Source organism: Buceros rhinoceros, unplaced genomic scaffold (assembly GCF_000710305.1).
Source record: "Buceros rhinoceros silvestris isolate BGI_N320 unplaced genomic scaffold, ASM71030v1 scaffold454, whole genome shotgun sequence".
NCBI classification, from domain to species: domain Eukaryota; kingdom Metazoa; phylum Chordata; class Aves; order Bucerotiformes; family Bucerotidae; genus Buceros; species Buceros rhinoceros.
In genome coordinates this window covers 66,257-80,593 of record NW_010409828.1, presented here as the reverse complement: position 1 = coordinate 80,593, position 14,337 = coordinate 66,257, and the positions used below count along the sequence as shown (strand labels likewise).

The 14,337-nt window shown below is 44.7% G+C and overlaps 1 protein-coding gene across 1 annotated transcript in view; it reads left to right on the top strand.

Annotated features, from left to right (window-relative positions):
- LOC104492758 (brain-specific angiogenesis inhibitor 1-like) overlaps positions 1 to 14,337 on the top strand; it is a gene marked incomplete at its 5' end in the record, with an annotated part of 85,950 nt that overhangs the window by 23,422 nt on the left and 48,191 nt on the right. Inside the window, 3 exons of the mRNA XM_010135348.1 lie at positions 4,259 to 4,361; positions 8,291 to 8,441; positions 12,843 to 12,912. Of these exons, the coding sequence (XP_010133650.1) occupies positions 4,259 to 4,361; positions 8,291 to 8,441; positions 12,843 to 12,912 (324 nt within the window). The remainder of the gene's footprint in view (positions 1 to 4,258; positions 4,362 to 8,290; positions 8,442 to 12,842; positions 12,913 to 14,337) is intronic.

The window sequence follows — 14,337 nt, the reverse complement described above, 5'->3', positions numbered from 1 at the left end:
CAGGAATGAGTAAGTGGCTGCATGGAGAGGGATGTGTGTACACACACTGAGAAAGCAAGAGTGACTCAGTGTTTGCAGAGAGGAAGGGAGTGTAATGGGGACAGAGAGACAGACTGGGGTGTGTTCCCACCTTCTCCATCTGTCTCGGTTTGCACAGGGCTTCCCCACATTCTGCAGGACCCAAATCAGAGAATTTCCCTAAATTTGGAGTTTTCCCCTGCTTTGATGGCTGGGTGTAGAATATTTTGATAAGTAGGCATAGTCCATGTATAAGCCAAGGAGTAGCGAGACAGCACCCTGGAGGAGCTCTGCCTTTGCTGGAGTTCTCTCTCCTGGCAAAACCCCTGTTTTTCCCTCTCTGATACGAGTTCCTGACTTCTTTGACCAGAATGTCTGGATAGCAGTGGTGATTACTTTCTGTGGAGCATCCTGTGGTGGAGAAAAGGAAGTGGAAGGCAAAAGGCAAGCATGGCAGGAGGCCATCTTAGTGTAACAGGGATCTTCTGATTGAGCTGAAACATAACAAGGAAATGTCTGATAGCCAGGTCAGGCTACCAAGGAGGACTGTGGAGTCATTGCCCCAGAATGCAGGATTGAACTAGAAAGGTCAGACCTCTGCTGCATTTGAAACTGGTGAGGGGCATGAAAGGCATCAAGAAGGGTTTCTGTAGGTACGCCAGCACCAAAGGATTACCCAGGAAAGTGTTGTCCCACTGTTGAATGGGTCAAGTAGCCTAATGGAGAAGGAAGTACAAAAGGTAAAGGTTCTTAGTTCCTTCGTTACCTTCTTCTACTGTCAAGGTTTGCTCTCAGTAGCCAAATTTCTGTACCTAGTGAGAGGGTCTAGGGAAGAAAATATTTCCCACTGCAAAGAAAGGGAGAACTAAGGACCATTTTAAGTAAGCTGGGCATTTGCAAGTACATGGGACCTAATGGGATGCATCGAGGGTGTTGAGGGAGCTGGCTGGTGTGACAGTGAAGCCATCTGAGGAGTTTCCTCATGGTTGGAAGAAGGTAAATGTTATGCTCATCATAAAAAGGGCAAGGAGAAGGATCCAGAGAACACCTGGCTGGTCAGCCTACTCACAGCCCTGGGAAGATTGAGAAGCAAATAGTTATAAAGATCATTCCCAGGCAAAATGATGGACAAGAAAGCGATTGGGAATGGACAGTGCACATTTACTGAGGGCAGATTGTATGTGACTGACCTGTTTCCCTTTTGTGATGGGATGACTGATCGTGTGGATGGTGGAGAGAAGTAGGTGGTGTATATTTTGACATTTCTGAGGCCTTTAAGACAGTCTCTCATACCATCTTTCTATCCAGAACAAGGAACTGTGCACTGGATTGGTGACTTGTAATGTGATTTAATAGCTAGAAGTAGTTCATGCAGGCTTAAAGGGTAATGGCCAAAGGTTTGAGGCCTAACCAGGAGCTGGTCGCTAGTTGCATCTGACAGGGTTGATATTATGGCCAATATTGTTTAAAGTTTTCTTTAACAACCTGGACAATGGGGCAAAATGCACTTTTAGCAGGTTTGTGGATGATGCCAAATTGGGAGGAGTGACTGAGATGCTGGAGAGAAGCACTATGTTGAGAAGGACCTTGGCAAGCTGGAGATATCGGCTGGAGAAATGGTACAACAAAGACAAATGCAGTCTTGCACCTGGGACAGGTGGAACAGGGTGGGCTGGGGACTGATGGCCTTGGTAATGTCTCCACAGGGGAGTCTTTGCAGTTCCTGGTGGTTAATGGTTTAGAGATGAATCAGCAGTGCACCCATGCAGCAGTGAAAGCCAACAGTATATTGGGGTATATAGGCAAGGATATGGCCGACAGGTCAAGGGGAATTGATTATTCCCTTATGCTTGACACTCCTGAGGCCATGTCTGGAAAAGTATGCTCAATAGCAGCCTTCTCCAATACAAGAGATGCCAGCACATTGGAGCAAGTCCAGTGGATGCTTAGGGAGCTGGAGAATGTGATGTAAAAAGTGGCAAAGGTAACAAGACTTGGTTAGCTTGGAGAAGAGGAGGCTATTAAGCAGGGGTCATGGAGAAGTCAAGTAGCTTACAGAGGTATACAGCGAAAGGTCTAGAGGCACCAGATGCAGCACAAAAAAATCTGGCTGCATATAAAGAAAAGTAATCCTTCACCATGAGAGCAGTTAAGCACTGTAACAAGTCATCCAAGAGAGGTGATGGCATTTCTGCTCTTGGTGATTTTCAAAACCTGACTGGACAAGACTCCAGGGAAGCCTGGTCTGACTTTGAAATTATCCCTCTTTTGGGCAGAGGATTGGTCCAGGAACTTGAGAGGTTTTTACCAACCTAAATTATTCTGATTCTGTGATTCTGCACGTTGCCAACACATGTCTCTTTCTTTGGAGGTGCGGGTGTCTTGGGAACAGGATGGAGTCTCAGTGCATGGAGAAAGGAGAGGCTTGTTTAAGGGGACAAACAGCCTGAAGACATCTGCATTATATTCCTTTACATTAACATAGAGACCATACTTTTATGGTCAACTCATGTCTTACTTTTTTTGATCAGAGAAGACTTTCGAAGGGCACGCTACTGCCAGCTGGATCATAGTGTGCTGCACAGATTTATTACACCTCATTCCCACCAGGACAGAGTCCAAACCTCCCTTTCTTTCCCCTAGAAGCTGCTGACTGGAGACTTGGCATTTTACTTCTCACGATCAAAGCACAGGTGGATTGATAGCTCAGTACACCCCGGCCACAAATAGAACAGGATCCAGGCGAGGCACAGCATTGTATTGAGCCCAGTGAAATGGGAAAATTTGGGATCAGATTGGCCGTGTCAGGAACCTGCTTTTTGGAAGCAGTCAACTCAGCTTCTGGCTGAGCTAGAAGCCTAAATTTTGTAGTCTTTTCTGGGGTTGGGTGAGTTTCAGGGAGAGATACTAATAAACGAGATTTCCAACAGACAAAGCGTAAGTTCAGGCTCCTTTGCAGCAGTGACTTTTTTGTATACAGAAATCCATATCCTCAACATTCGTGTTTGCTTGAAGGTAAAACTCAGAAGGAAGTTAAAAACAAAGGTTTGCAGCCTTCAGGAGGTCTAAAACACGGATTTGCCCTCAGCAGAACACACACACAGTAAATTTGTCCTGCCCACCCAATCAGAAACCCAAAACTCTGCAGCCAAAGCACGACCAACTGACTCATGCTAAAATTAATTAATGAAATTAAATTCGCAATATAAATAGATGATGTGGTGGAATATAGGAAATAATGCTGCATTAGCCTCCAGGGATGAGCTGGTTGATTAATAGATCTGTTTCTAATTCCTATAAGCATCAGTGTCTACTGTTCACTCATCTGGTATTCAGGCAGGGCACTTGCCAAATCACAGATTATTCACATGTGTGAGTGTTGGTATGGTCAGGTCCTGAGTCAATCCTTGAGGACTCATACTTTTGCAATTCCCTTTTAATTTTCTGAGGTTCATAAAAGCACCTTCAAAAACATTGTCCTCCATAGCCAGTTGTTTGAATTCATGGTTGTGCACAAACCTCAGCGGCAAGTTGGTGCTGGGAACACACCCAGCACTGATTGCAAATCAGAAATGACAAATAGCTTGTTCCTGCAAGGTGCCGAAGGTAACAGCTTCCTAACTCGGATCCCTAACATCCCAGGCCCACAGCTGCAGTTACGTATTTGGCCTAGTTTTGAGAAATCTTAAACTTCTCCAAAAGCTACAAGTACTTGCTTCAGGACGGGTGGTTAGGTTAAACGAAGGGGAATGCTGAATCACAAATGCTGTGTTGTGAAAGTGCATGTATTTGTAACCTGCTTTCATTGCCAGCATGTCTGTGGCTCTTCTAATTTGGGAATCTTGCCATGTGTTGCTTGTATGTTCTCTTTTAAGCTTCTTTTCAAGCCCCCTTTCGAGTAAGCAGAACTGAAGAAGACTTGCAGCGCTCTACTGTTATAGAAGTGGCTCAGACTAGGGGTCAGGCTGGCTCTTAGTTTGTTGACTCATGCTCTCAACTCCAGCATTGATGGGGGAGGATGGAGAGAAGTGTGGGCTGAGCCCCCTGCCCAAGCTCTCCCTCTCCTTTTTCCACTTGTTCTTGTCTAACACACAAGATCTGCAGGAAATGGGCAACCTCTTACCATAGCCTTCTGCAGAGCCTGGCCCAGTGCAACCTGCACCTGGTTGATGCTTTTCAGAAGTAACTTAATGCAACTTGTAACAGGGTGGATCTCCCTCCTCCTCTTCTCTTGCTGCAGGTATATTCGCTCAGAGCGCTCTGTCATTCTTATCAACTTCTGCCTATCCATCATCTCCTCCAATGCTCTCATCCTGATCGGACAGACCCAGACCCGGAACAAGGTAGGAGATCAGTTGGGCTTTGGGTTTTTTTTGTTTGCTTTTCCGCTGATTTAGCACTGAAATGATCCATTCTGGCAGCGCTTCCTCATTTTTCCTCCATCTGTTAATTAGCGACATGTCAAAGACACAACTAAATGGCAGATTTCAATTTTCTCTCTCGCTCTCTCTTTGATAATTTGTCAGCATCCTCAGGGCTTTGACTAAAACCGATGTGATATTTTTGAATATCTGCCTAGAGTGGATGGCACATGGCACAGCAAAGAAACATGGTTATTTGCAAGGCTTTAACCATTTTATTTTCAAAAAAAATACAAAGAAAGACAGATTGAGAAAGGGCTTTTAAAAACCAAAACAAAACAGTGTCTCAGCTTTACATTTGTTTCTCCATCAACTTTTATACTTGAGCTTAAAGTGCTTGACAGATGTTAACGAACGCAGCCACAAAACCCACCGATTTTTGGGGGTGGGAAGCATTGCCAGACGCGCTGTGCATGCTGCAGAGCCGGGGGCCACAAGGGACTCACTGCAGATCACAGTGTGACCCCAGTAGTAAAGGCAAGACGTACTGTGGATTTTCAAGCCATACACATCCCTGCCTTCCCGCGTTACAGACCCAGCTGGAGAGGTGCATGTTGCCTGTATGACTTTTCTCCAGCTAAAGCACTTTAGTTGGTGTCTGGAGTAAGAAATCACTCGTTAGTATTTTCCTGATGTACATTTTCCCTCTTCCCAAGTACTCCAACCATGCTAACTCCACTAAGCAGAAAAGTGAGGCAAGAAGAGTCCTCTGCTACTCCCGCTGCCAAAGTCTCCATCAGAAGTCAAAATTGAGTTTTTAATTAACGGTAACCAGTGACCAGCCAGTTTTTTCAAGCATCTACTTTGGCAGCCAGCGCATGCTGTCACTTTTGGAAGCATTTCTGCAGAGAAGCCCCAGGGTTTAATGAATCGCAGAGAACTCATTTCCGTGGAGGGCCCTTTGGGTTAGGGCTGGGTTGTGTTTTAGGGAAAGCTTTACAACTGCTTGAGTCAGATGTGTGTGGAGAAGCGTGGAGAGATGCAGCCAACCAGCTCTGCTCCTGTTAAGCAAGAGCCCTTCAGAAACTGACTTTGCAAAGCAGAGCTTTCTTTCATGGCTAGCATGGTTTTCTTGGGGCAAGAGGTGGAGAAAGAGTGAGCTGAGCTCTTGCTTTCCCTGAGTGCGTTGTCTGCAGCCCCAAGTGTGTGCTAGGAGCTTCTTTCCATAGAAAGAAACCCTGAGGGATGCTCAGCATAGCAAACCATGGCCATGGTTCATTTTCTCCACCCCAGGGCAGGAGGTGGATGTCTTCACTCTCTCCCACTCCCTTCAGAGCACAGTTGTGAGCCCACATTCTCTCTCATGCTTTTTCTCGCATCACTCTGGGTGTTCGCTGTCAGAGCTGTTAGTGGGGAGTCAAAGCTCCCGGCTGCGATTGCACGAGGCAGATGAGCTCTTTGCACATCCATATGCATGAAACACCATAAATAGAAAGGTTATTCTTGGATTTTCGCTCAACCATCTATCTAGTAAACAGTCTCTGGCAGGGAACAGAGGAACAAAACTCTACAGAGGAGAGATGAAGGAGTGTAAATTAGGAATTTATTCACATTCAATTATTGATAATGTAGCGTCTTAAAACATTGGTGATTGATTTATAATTGCAGTTGCTCTGGGAGAATTTCTACAGTATTAGTTTCCCTGGAAATGCCGAATTCCCCCTTGATTTCCACCCATGTAACCTCAAAGGCAAGATTCCACGCCTGGATTTGCTAAGCTTTTTGAAGATGAAAGGCCTGGGAAAAGGCTAAAAAATTACAGTCAGCAGTAACACGATACAAAAGAAATGAATGCTGCACAAACTGGCCATCTCTCAAAGGCACGGCTATGGGCTGCAAGGAAACAGATTCCTCCTCTTAAAGGAAAACAAGGGCTAACGGCTTTGACAGACTGACAAGCTCTGCTAGACATTTCTGCAGCTGCTTGGGACAACATATCCCTGTGCTCAGGCCTTCACAGAGTTGTTTTTTTTTTTTTCCTTTACAAGGACAGAAAAACCTGCAGCAGAGGTAGCAGAAACAAGTTGTCTGGCCAAGTTCACGGCCTGGTTTCAGCTGAGGCAGGGAGTTTAGGCTGGCCCAGCTGACATCTGCATATTTCTGTTGTGCTCCCCTCCCCTCTTCTTCTTCCTTTTCTATCAAAACTACGTGATGGAGAAAAAAAATACTGGAAAATGTATCTCTCTTGTGTAAATTTGGAAAACAAAGCTTTCCCCTGCCTGTTAAAAACTCCTGGCAAACTGGGCAGAACGGTGTTGGTGCAGAACAAAATCAAAGTGGTAAAATGAACAGTGTCATATCTGATTAGCCAAAAAACCAAGTTCTAATATAACAAGTCTCTTAAAATACGTTCCAGAAAGCAACTGGTTTATGTAAGTCTGCAAGCTGATGAATAGCAGCCACCTCTTTAGGATTCTTTTAAAATGTGAAAATTCCTTGAAATTATAATATTGAGCCATGTTATTTGGACACAACTGTCATCCAGAATCCATTTATAGGCGGAATACCAAGGGGTTTGGTGTCAAATACAAATATGGAACAACATGACAGTTCCTGTCTTGGAGAACACAGAGTCTCACTTTTATTCACAACCTCTGATAGTGTCAGTTTGTGCCAGTGTATGAATGAGAGGAAACTGATAAAATCACGATAAAAGACACTCTGTGCATGAGAGCTCTGTGTTAAAAGATGCTGGTGGATGAAAAAGGAGGAAGGTTGATTGACCATAAACTCAAAGTCCATGTTTTCTGATACAACACAAAGCAGAGAAATTCTTCCTTATAAACCTCCCCCTCCCTTGAATGCCTTAAGCCATTTATTTAATCCAGAGTAATTTTCAAAGTCTGATTGCTCTCCCATCTCCTTGGGAGCCACTGGAATTTCTTTCCATGGTTTTCTTCCTGAGTACTTTGATTCACCGTTTCCAGCTCGCAGATGGTGGAAATTAAGCACAGCTCTGGCAGAGTTAAACAGAGCGGCACCAATTTGCACCAGTGAAAGATTTGGCCTTGCTGAGTTAAAAACAAAGACGAGCTTGTCAGCTTTCCAGTCCATCTCCCTGGCACTACGGGATTGTTCTTCATAATGCATTTGCTAGTACTTTCCCCAGTTTAATTTTAAATGGCTTAAGCTCCCTGCATTTCCCTTGAGAGATTTCCCCACCGAGTAGCAGAGCTCACCATTATGAAATTCCTTGTAATGTAGTTTCTTTTTTTTTCTCTTCTTTTTTCCCCCCCTGTCTGCCTGTAGTTAGATGCTCCTGGACAACTACACCCCACTCATGTTTGCAGCCCTTACCAGCCCCTGGCAGCTGGCTCTCACAGCTTAACTCTTTCGCTCAGCGATCCTTCCCTGGCAGGAACGCCATGTAAATTGCCTTCCTCTGACTTCATTCCTATGGCTTGGCTGCCAACAACATGGTGCTTTGCAAACCTTTTGAGCTGAGATTAGTGCACAGCCTACTAACCGCACCATCCTTCCCAAAAGGATCACGGCAACGGTTTTGATCATTTGGAAATTAAATAAATCTTGTTGAAGCCAAGAAAGCACCGGGATGGGACGCGGGCTCAGACCTCAGCAAAAGTGTTAACCATGGGATTATCTTAGAGCTCGTGCTTAAAAGCAGCTGATTTCCAGGCAGTACTTAAATTTGAAGCAAACTTTGGGTCTTTGCTAGGTGGAAGATTGTGGGGGAGACTGCCTCCTCCTAATGTCTTCTCACATCCTGATCTCCATGACCTTGCCTTCCAGAGCCTGGTTTGGAATCACCTCCCTGTGCCTTCTGCTTTCCGACAAGCTGCTCTCTCCACCTGCTGCTCCTCTCACGTGTCCTCCTTTCCTCCTCTCTCCAGGTGATATGCACGCTGGTGGCGGCTTTCTTGCACTTCTTCTTCCTCTCCTCTTTCTGCTGGGTGCTGACCGAGGCTTGGCAGTCCTACATGGCCGTGACGGGCCGGTTACGGAACCGCATCATCCGCAAGCGCTTCTTGTGTCTTGGATGGGGTGAGGATCCTGGGTCTGCGGAGCTGCTCCTCTGGGGCAGGGGGGAAGATCTGTCCCCACCCCAGGATATGGAGCAGAGAGGGTCTGGGCTACAAGACGGACAGATGCTCTGCCGAAGGCTTGTCAGAGGGTGCTTGCAACCATTTTAAGGGCATCAAGAAGGGCTAAGATAGTTGAATATAGCATGAGCAAGAGCCAGGAGTCCTGCCTGCTGCCCATTGCACCCAAGGGTCACACGAAACAGATGAGTCCAGAGGGGCTGAGTTTTCAAAGGGTGTGCAGGGGGTGGTTTTTCCTGGGTTTGGGTCTCTTTCATGCTTTCTCCTTTTCTCTCTCTCTCACTGTTTCCTTTCATGTGCAACCCGGAGCGAAGCAAGCTCTGAATTCCCATCTCCATGGCAGCAGGGCCTTTCGTACACAAATAAACTATTAGACTGGTGCAGATGCTTGTAACTAATTTTTCTGCCTCTGCCTCTTCTGTATATTTAATTTATTAGCCCTAAATGATGCATTCTGTAGTAGCAAACAAACACAAACCCACAACCTGGGCTTTCAAAGCGTGTGTTCGAAAGGAGCAACCAAACAAAAAGTTGTTGAAAAGCGAGCAGGCAAAAAAGAGAAAGGGGAGGGAGAAAGTGTTGAGCGTCTGAGCTATATTAGTGTCTCAGTTTACTACTGAAGTCGAGCATTTCACCCCAGGCAAGATATTTCTGATGCTTACAAAGCACATTGACGTGATTTATTCTGGCACATCAGGAGCTGTCCTCATTCCAGCACCTGCATCCCTTTAAGATTTGACTTTTGCTTACGACAGACAATAAGTTGTGTTATTGAAATACAGTGTTTGTGTGTAGCACGGGCATGGCCACGTAAGTGCAAAGCACCGGCTGCCGATGCCTGTGTGCGTTCATGGGTATTTATACACACACTCTGTGACTCAAGGAACATCAGGGATATCAAATGCACCAGACTAAGAGCTTTTCTACGTAATAAAAAGGGATTTTATCTGGTTTCTAAAAGCTGGGTGTGTTCGCCAAGGAAATTTGGGAATGGGGGCGGGGGGGGGACGGGGACATTCACATTTGCAGTCTGTACAGATTTAAAAAGAACAACCCAACCAGCCTGTATGGGTAGAACTGTAATTTGCGCTACTGGTAAAACACCGTCATCTCAGAGCGAGGGTGCACTGGCTGATAAATGATGCATAATAACTGTTTGGAACAGGTTAGGACAAGAAATGCAGAACACTCACGCCTATTAAGGCAGCAAGAGAATTTCCGATATTTAGCATCCTGCTAGACTTCAGCTGTAGAGCTGGGATTAATGGCACTTCTAAGAGGAAAGAGGCTGAAAATATGTTTTAAAGAGTGTAATCTGAAGTAATTAGCACAATTCACTTTGTCATGGGCTGATTCTCCCCCTTTTCCCCCTTTGCCTATTAGCATTTCTCTAAGCTCTCGTTCTAGACGCCTTTGCCAAGTTCTCAGCTGCTGTCAGCTGTAGCTCATTGAAACTACAGTGGTTTTCATCAGCAGTGAGGTTTATTCCCCGGTTTTTTGTTCTCCTCCTGGGTATGCAACTTTGCCTTTCCAGAAAAGAGTTTTTAGTAATTAGATTTATCATTATTGTTGTTATTATTATTATTTCAAACAGACAAACTGTTCCCTAGAACTAATTCATTCATTGTATTTAGCCCCAATAAAGAAAAAATATTTTTGTCAATCTTTTTGTGACCATGTCATAGTTTCCACAACTGGATTTTTAATGCTGCCATATCTTGGGCTCCAAGTGCATCTTCAGATGTTTGTAACAGTTATGGCTTTTGGTAGTTATTAGCAAACAACCTTTTCTTGTAGGACATGATGAACACATGACCTGATTCTCCTCTGTCATGGCAGTACAAAACTCTTCGAAACAGGTTTCTTTCTACCACATTGATTTGGAATTGTGAACCTAAAATTCACTTTCTGTAGAAAAGAAAAACCTGGCCGGTCTCTAAGTTGCCTGGAAGGTTGATGAAAACCACACATAGTATATGGAACAGACCAGTTAGGAATAACTTTTTCTCAAATAATTAAAAAACAGATTAAAAGATAGATTTTTTTTCCCATTCTAATCACATCTGACTGACATTAGACCATTAGCAGCTCTCCTAAGGTGGAGGGGTCCAGCACCTCTCATTGCAATGCTCTGGCTTAGCTACCTTGGCATAGCCACCACCGTGAGTAAATGCTGCTTGTACAGATCATTTTCAGCACAAACTGGGGCTTCTACTCGGGTCGGTACAAGCCAGTCCCTCAAGCTGATGAGTTCATAGCCTGAGTTTGTATTTCTACATAATTATCATGTCTAAGAGAAGCACTTTGTGAAGAACAAGTTGCTATTTTTGGCAGAGTCTTCACCAGCTTTCCGCTTTCACTGGGCTTTGTGCATCAAGCTATACTCCTGAAAAAGTCCTTTCACATGTGGTTTCTTGGTCTGCGTGCCATGGGATGCCATATTGATGGCTTCATGCTGAATACAGCACCCAGGGTGTATCCAGATAAGGTGTTGAAGAGGCTTAGCAAGAGGAGCAATAGTCAATTAAGAAAAAAAAATAGGAAGGAAAAAAAAAGAAAAAATTAAGAGAGAACATCTTTTAAACCCACCGCCTGTTGGTTTTGGTGATCAAACGTGAGCTGTGCTTGGAAATCCTGCATGGGAAGAGAAACGCTTCCCTTTATGAAAACTCTCAAATGCTGTATTTTCCAGCCAACTTGGCCTTGTTCCTCGCTCCCAGCTGGCTGCACACCCTCTATTAATCAGTCCTGCAGTGATTTGTATTGCTGAGTGACCACCTTGCCAGAAGGGTTATTGTTCGGATGCTGTGTCTGCACATCTACAGCGTCTTCCGCAGCCACCTGGCGTGACCTCTACTGCACACGAAACAGGGTCTTGTCAAGAAGCTCTAATCCCAGCTGGCTACTGATCCTGCAAATTCTTAATGGGATTTGCCCATCTTTAGCATTGAGATATCGTGTCACATTTAGCATTAATTCATCTTGTCACAAGGAGGAGGGCTATAAACAGCCACATGGAGACCTCTGTAGCTGAAGAACCAGATGTTACTAGCCAATATCCATGGGGGTTTTTTTAGGGAAAGGGTAGAGCTAGTGAACCAGAGGAGTACCCAATCTCCTTTGTAGATCCTTGAGCAGTTTATCGTGGCAGGGATAAGAAGGATCAGAAGACTATTAACAAGATGTAGCACATTCTGCTCATTCTGATTGTGTCTGGGCGTTCAAGGACCCAACAATTTCAGAACTATTCATGAGTTTTAGGCCAATAACCAACAGACTTCACAATAAGCAGCAGGTTTTCTTTATATTCCTTGCTCTAATTTTATAGGAGCTTCTAGCAGCAGGATCAAGGTTGCAGCTTCACTCCCTTATGTACCTGAAATTATATCCCGTGCTGACACCGTTAGCTCATGATGCTCTGAAGATAAGCTTTACTTTGTACATTGTGGTGTCTCAGCCACAGACTAACTTGCTCATCCTTTGCATACTTGTAATGAAGTGTGTGTTCTCCAGGGCAGCTGGTTTCTCTTAGTTTATTCCCCTTTTGGATACAAAAAGGGAACAGGTTTTTGGCAACATCCTGATTTGCAGAAAGACCTGATGTTCTGATGCTCTTCTCTATCATTGTTCAGACGGACCTGCTCTATTATAGATCATGGCCCAGCACTAAGGGGACTTGTTTGGAATACAGGGAACTCAGTTTCCATTTCCTTTTCTGTCTCATTTGAGAGTGGTTTGAATCCATGTCAAGGCCTGGCCCAGGCTGCCCAGGGTGGTGGTGGAATCCCCCCATCCCTGGAGGGGTTGAACAGATGTGTAGATGTGATGCTGAGGGACATGGTTTAGTGATGATTTGGCAGTGCTGGGTTAACGGTTGGACTCAGTCTTGAATGTCTTCCCCAGCCTAAATAGTTCTATGATTCTGTGATTATGTTAAGAGCCAACGTAGCCCTTAATCTCCCCCTTGCTCTCTTCTTCAAATTGGGTTGTGGCTGAATAGTCTGTCTTCAGGAGACACTTTTATAGATCCCTGGCCAGCCTGTGTACCTAAGAATAAAATAAAGATATTTTATGCATCTGCATGTACTGTCAGTCCCTATGCCACTGCTGAGAGCACAGCAGGATATGACCTGATTACAGCTGACGGCATTTACTTCATTAGCAGAGGTAACAAGGGCTCTTGCTTTTGGCTCTAAAGGTCCTGGATTTGGTCTCTGCCAAAGACCCAGGCTGGGACAGATGGTGCTAGAATAACCTGGGAAGAATGGGGTATATTTTATGAGTGGGAGAAGAGCTATGCATATGCTTAAATGACCAGTTTTCTCTTGTTTTTTTTTCATAGGGCTTCCCGCCTTGGTGGTGGCCATTTCCGTGGGATTTACTAAAGCCAAGGGGTACGGCACCGTGAACTAGTGAGTAAAGGAGCTCTTCTTTCTTCCTGCCTTACTCTTCACCCTTTCTGTCAAAATTCAGTCACTGATGCGCAGGAGCCAGCGTAGGAGCTAAATTCTGGTGTGCTGCCCATGACAGAGGGCAGCAGGGATGATGGGAAAGGAAGGAGCATTCCTGTCTCCCTGCCTTCTCCATCCAACAACTGGCCGAGGTCGATTGCATATTCCTTTAAAAATGAGTTCACAGAGACTCTTTAGATTTAACTGTTGCATATAGGACATCATGTTGATCTAAATGCTGCTTACTTTGAGGTTTTTAACAAATTTTTTGGGTGGGGAATGTGGAATATTTAAAGTTTAGGATATTTAAAAATGAAAAAAATTGCATTTATCTATTTAATGGTTTGCAGGATTGGTTGCAGGTTTTCAAAATAGTTCAGCTCAGGTTTAGGCACCAGAATGAGCGTGAGTTTTGCAAGCGCAGGTTTTGAAGGCAATCTGAATTTCCAATTTCCACAGGATTTGCCTTTAGGAAACTTTTACTTGCATGTGATAGGGGAAGGAAGGCAAGGTAAAAATAATAGAATAAGACTGTGCAGAGGTAAAAAATACATTAAGGCTGAAATCACCCAGAGCTGAGCATAAGTGTAACTTAAAAGAAAAGGAAAATATTCTTTTTTCACTGTGTTGTGAAAACGATAGCTTAGAAATTTTATGCGTAGTGGCAGCCAAAGGATAATGCTTTATGTAGCAATAAATCATGCCCTTCCCTATTGCAGCCCATCATTATGCAAAGTCTTCCTGGCCAGTGGTTTGCATCCCACGTGAACAATGTTTAAGAAAAAATCTGAGATGTGGCCAGCAAGAGATGAGGATTCAATAAGTCCACTGAGAAAATGTCGTGTGGAGCCACTTCTCTTTCTCAGTTCCCACCATATTCTGCACACCCACAACCAAACAGTTCAGGGTTTGTGTTTTGATTGCAGAGGAGTTTTAAACCAGCACAGCAGCATTCTCCGTTTGCTTCACAGTCTAAATTACTGCAGTTGAAGTTACTGTACAACTCAGAGAGCTCAAGAAGGTGGGTTTGGCGAATCCAAATCCATAGATCCAATTCCTGGAGCCTGTGCTGGCATCAGGCTGTACCTTTCCTGACTTGCCTCCCCCAGCTCCGGTGACTTGGCCTCAGTATGTCCTGATGGAGGAGGACCCAGTGCTTGTTGTATGACTCAGAAGAGGAGAACACAGCCTGGCTTGCAGAAGTGCCACTGAGATCCCAAGCGCCTTTTAGCTTTTCTGTGGGTCTGCTCTTTCTGGTGCTTTACTCCATCCAAGTCCAGGAGAACAATTCGTAATGAACAAGCATCTGGGGAATGGGAGGAAGGTCCTGAATATTTCTGCTTCCTTTCCTGTGTATAGACCAGTGGGAATTAGTGCGAAATCTCA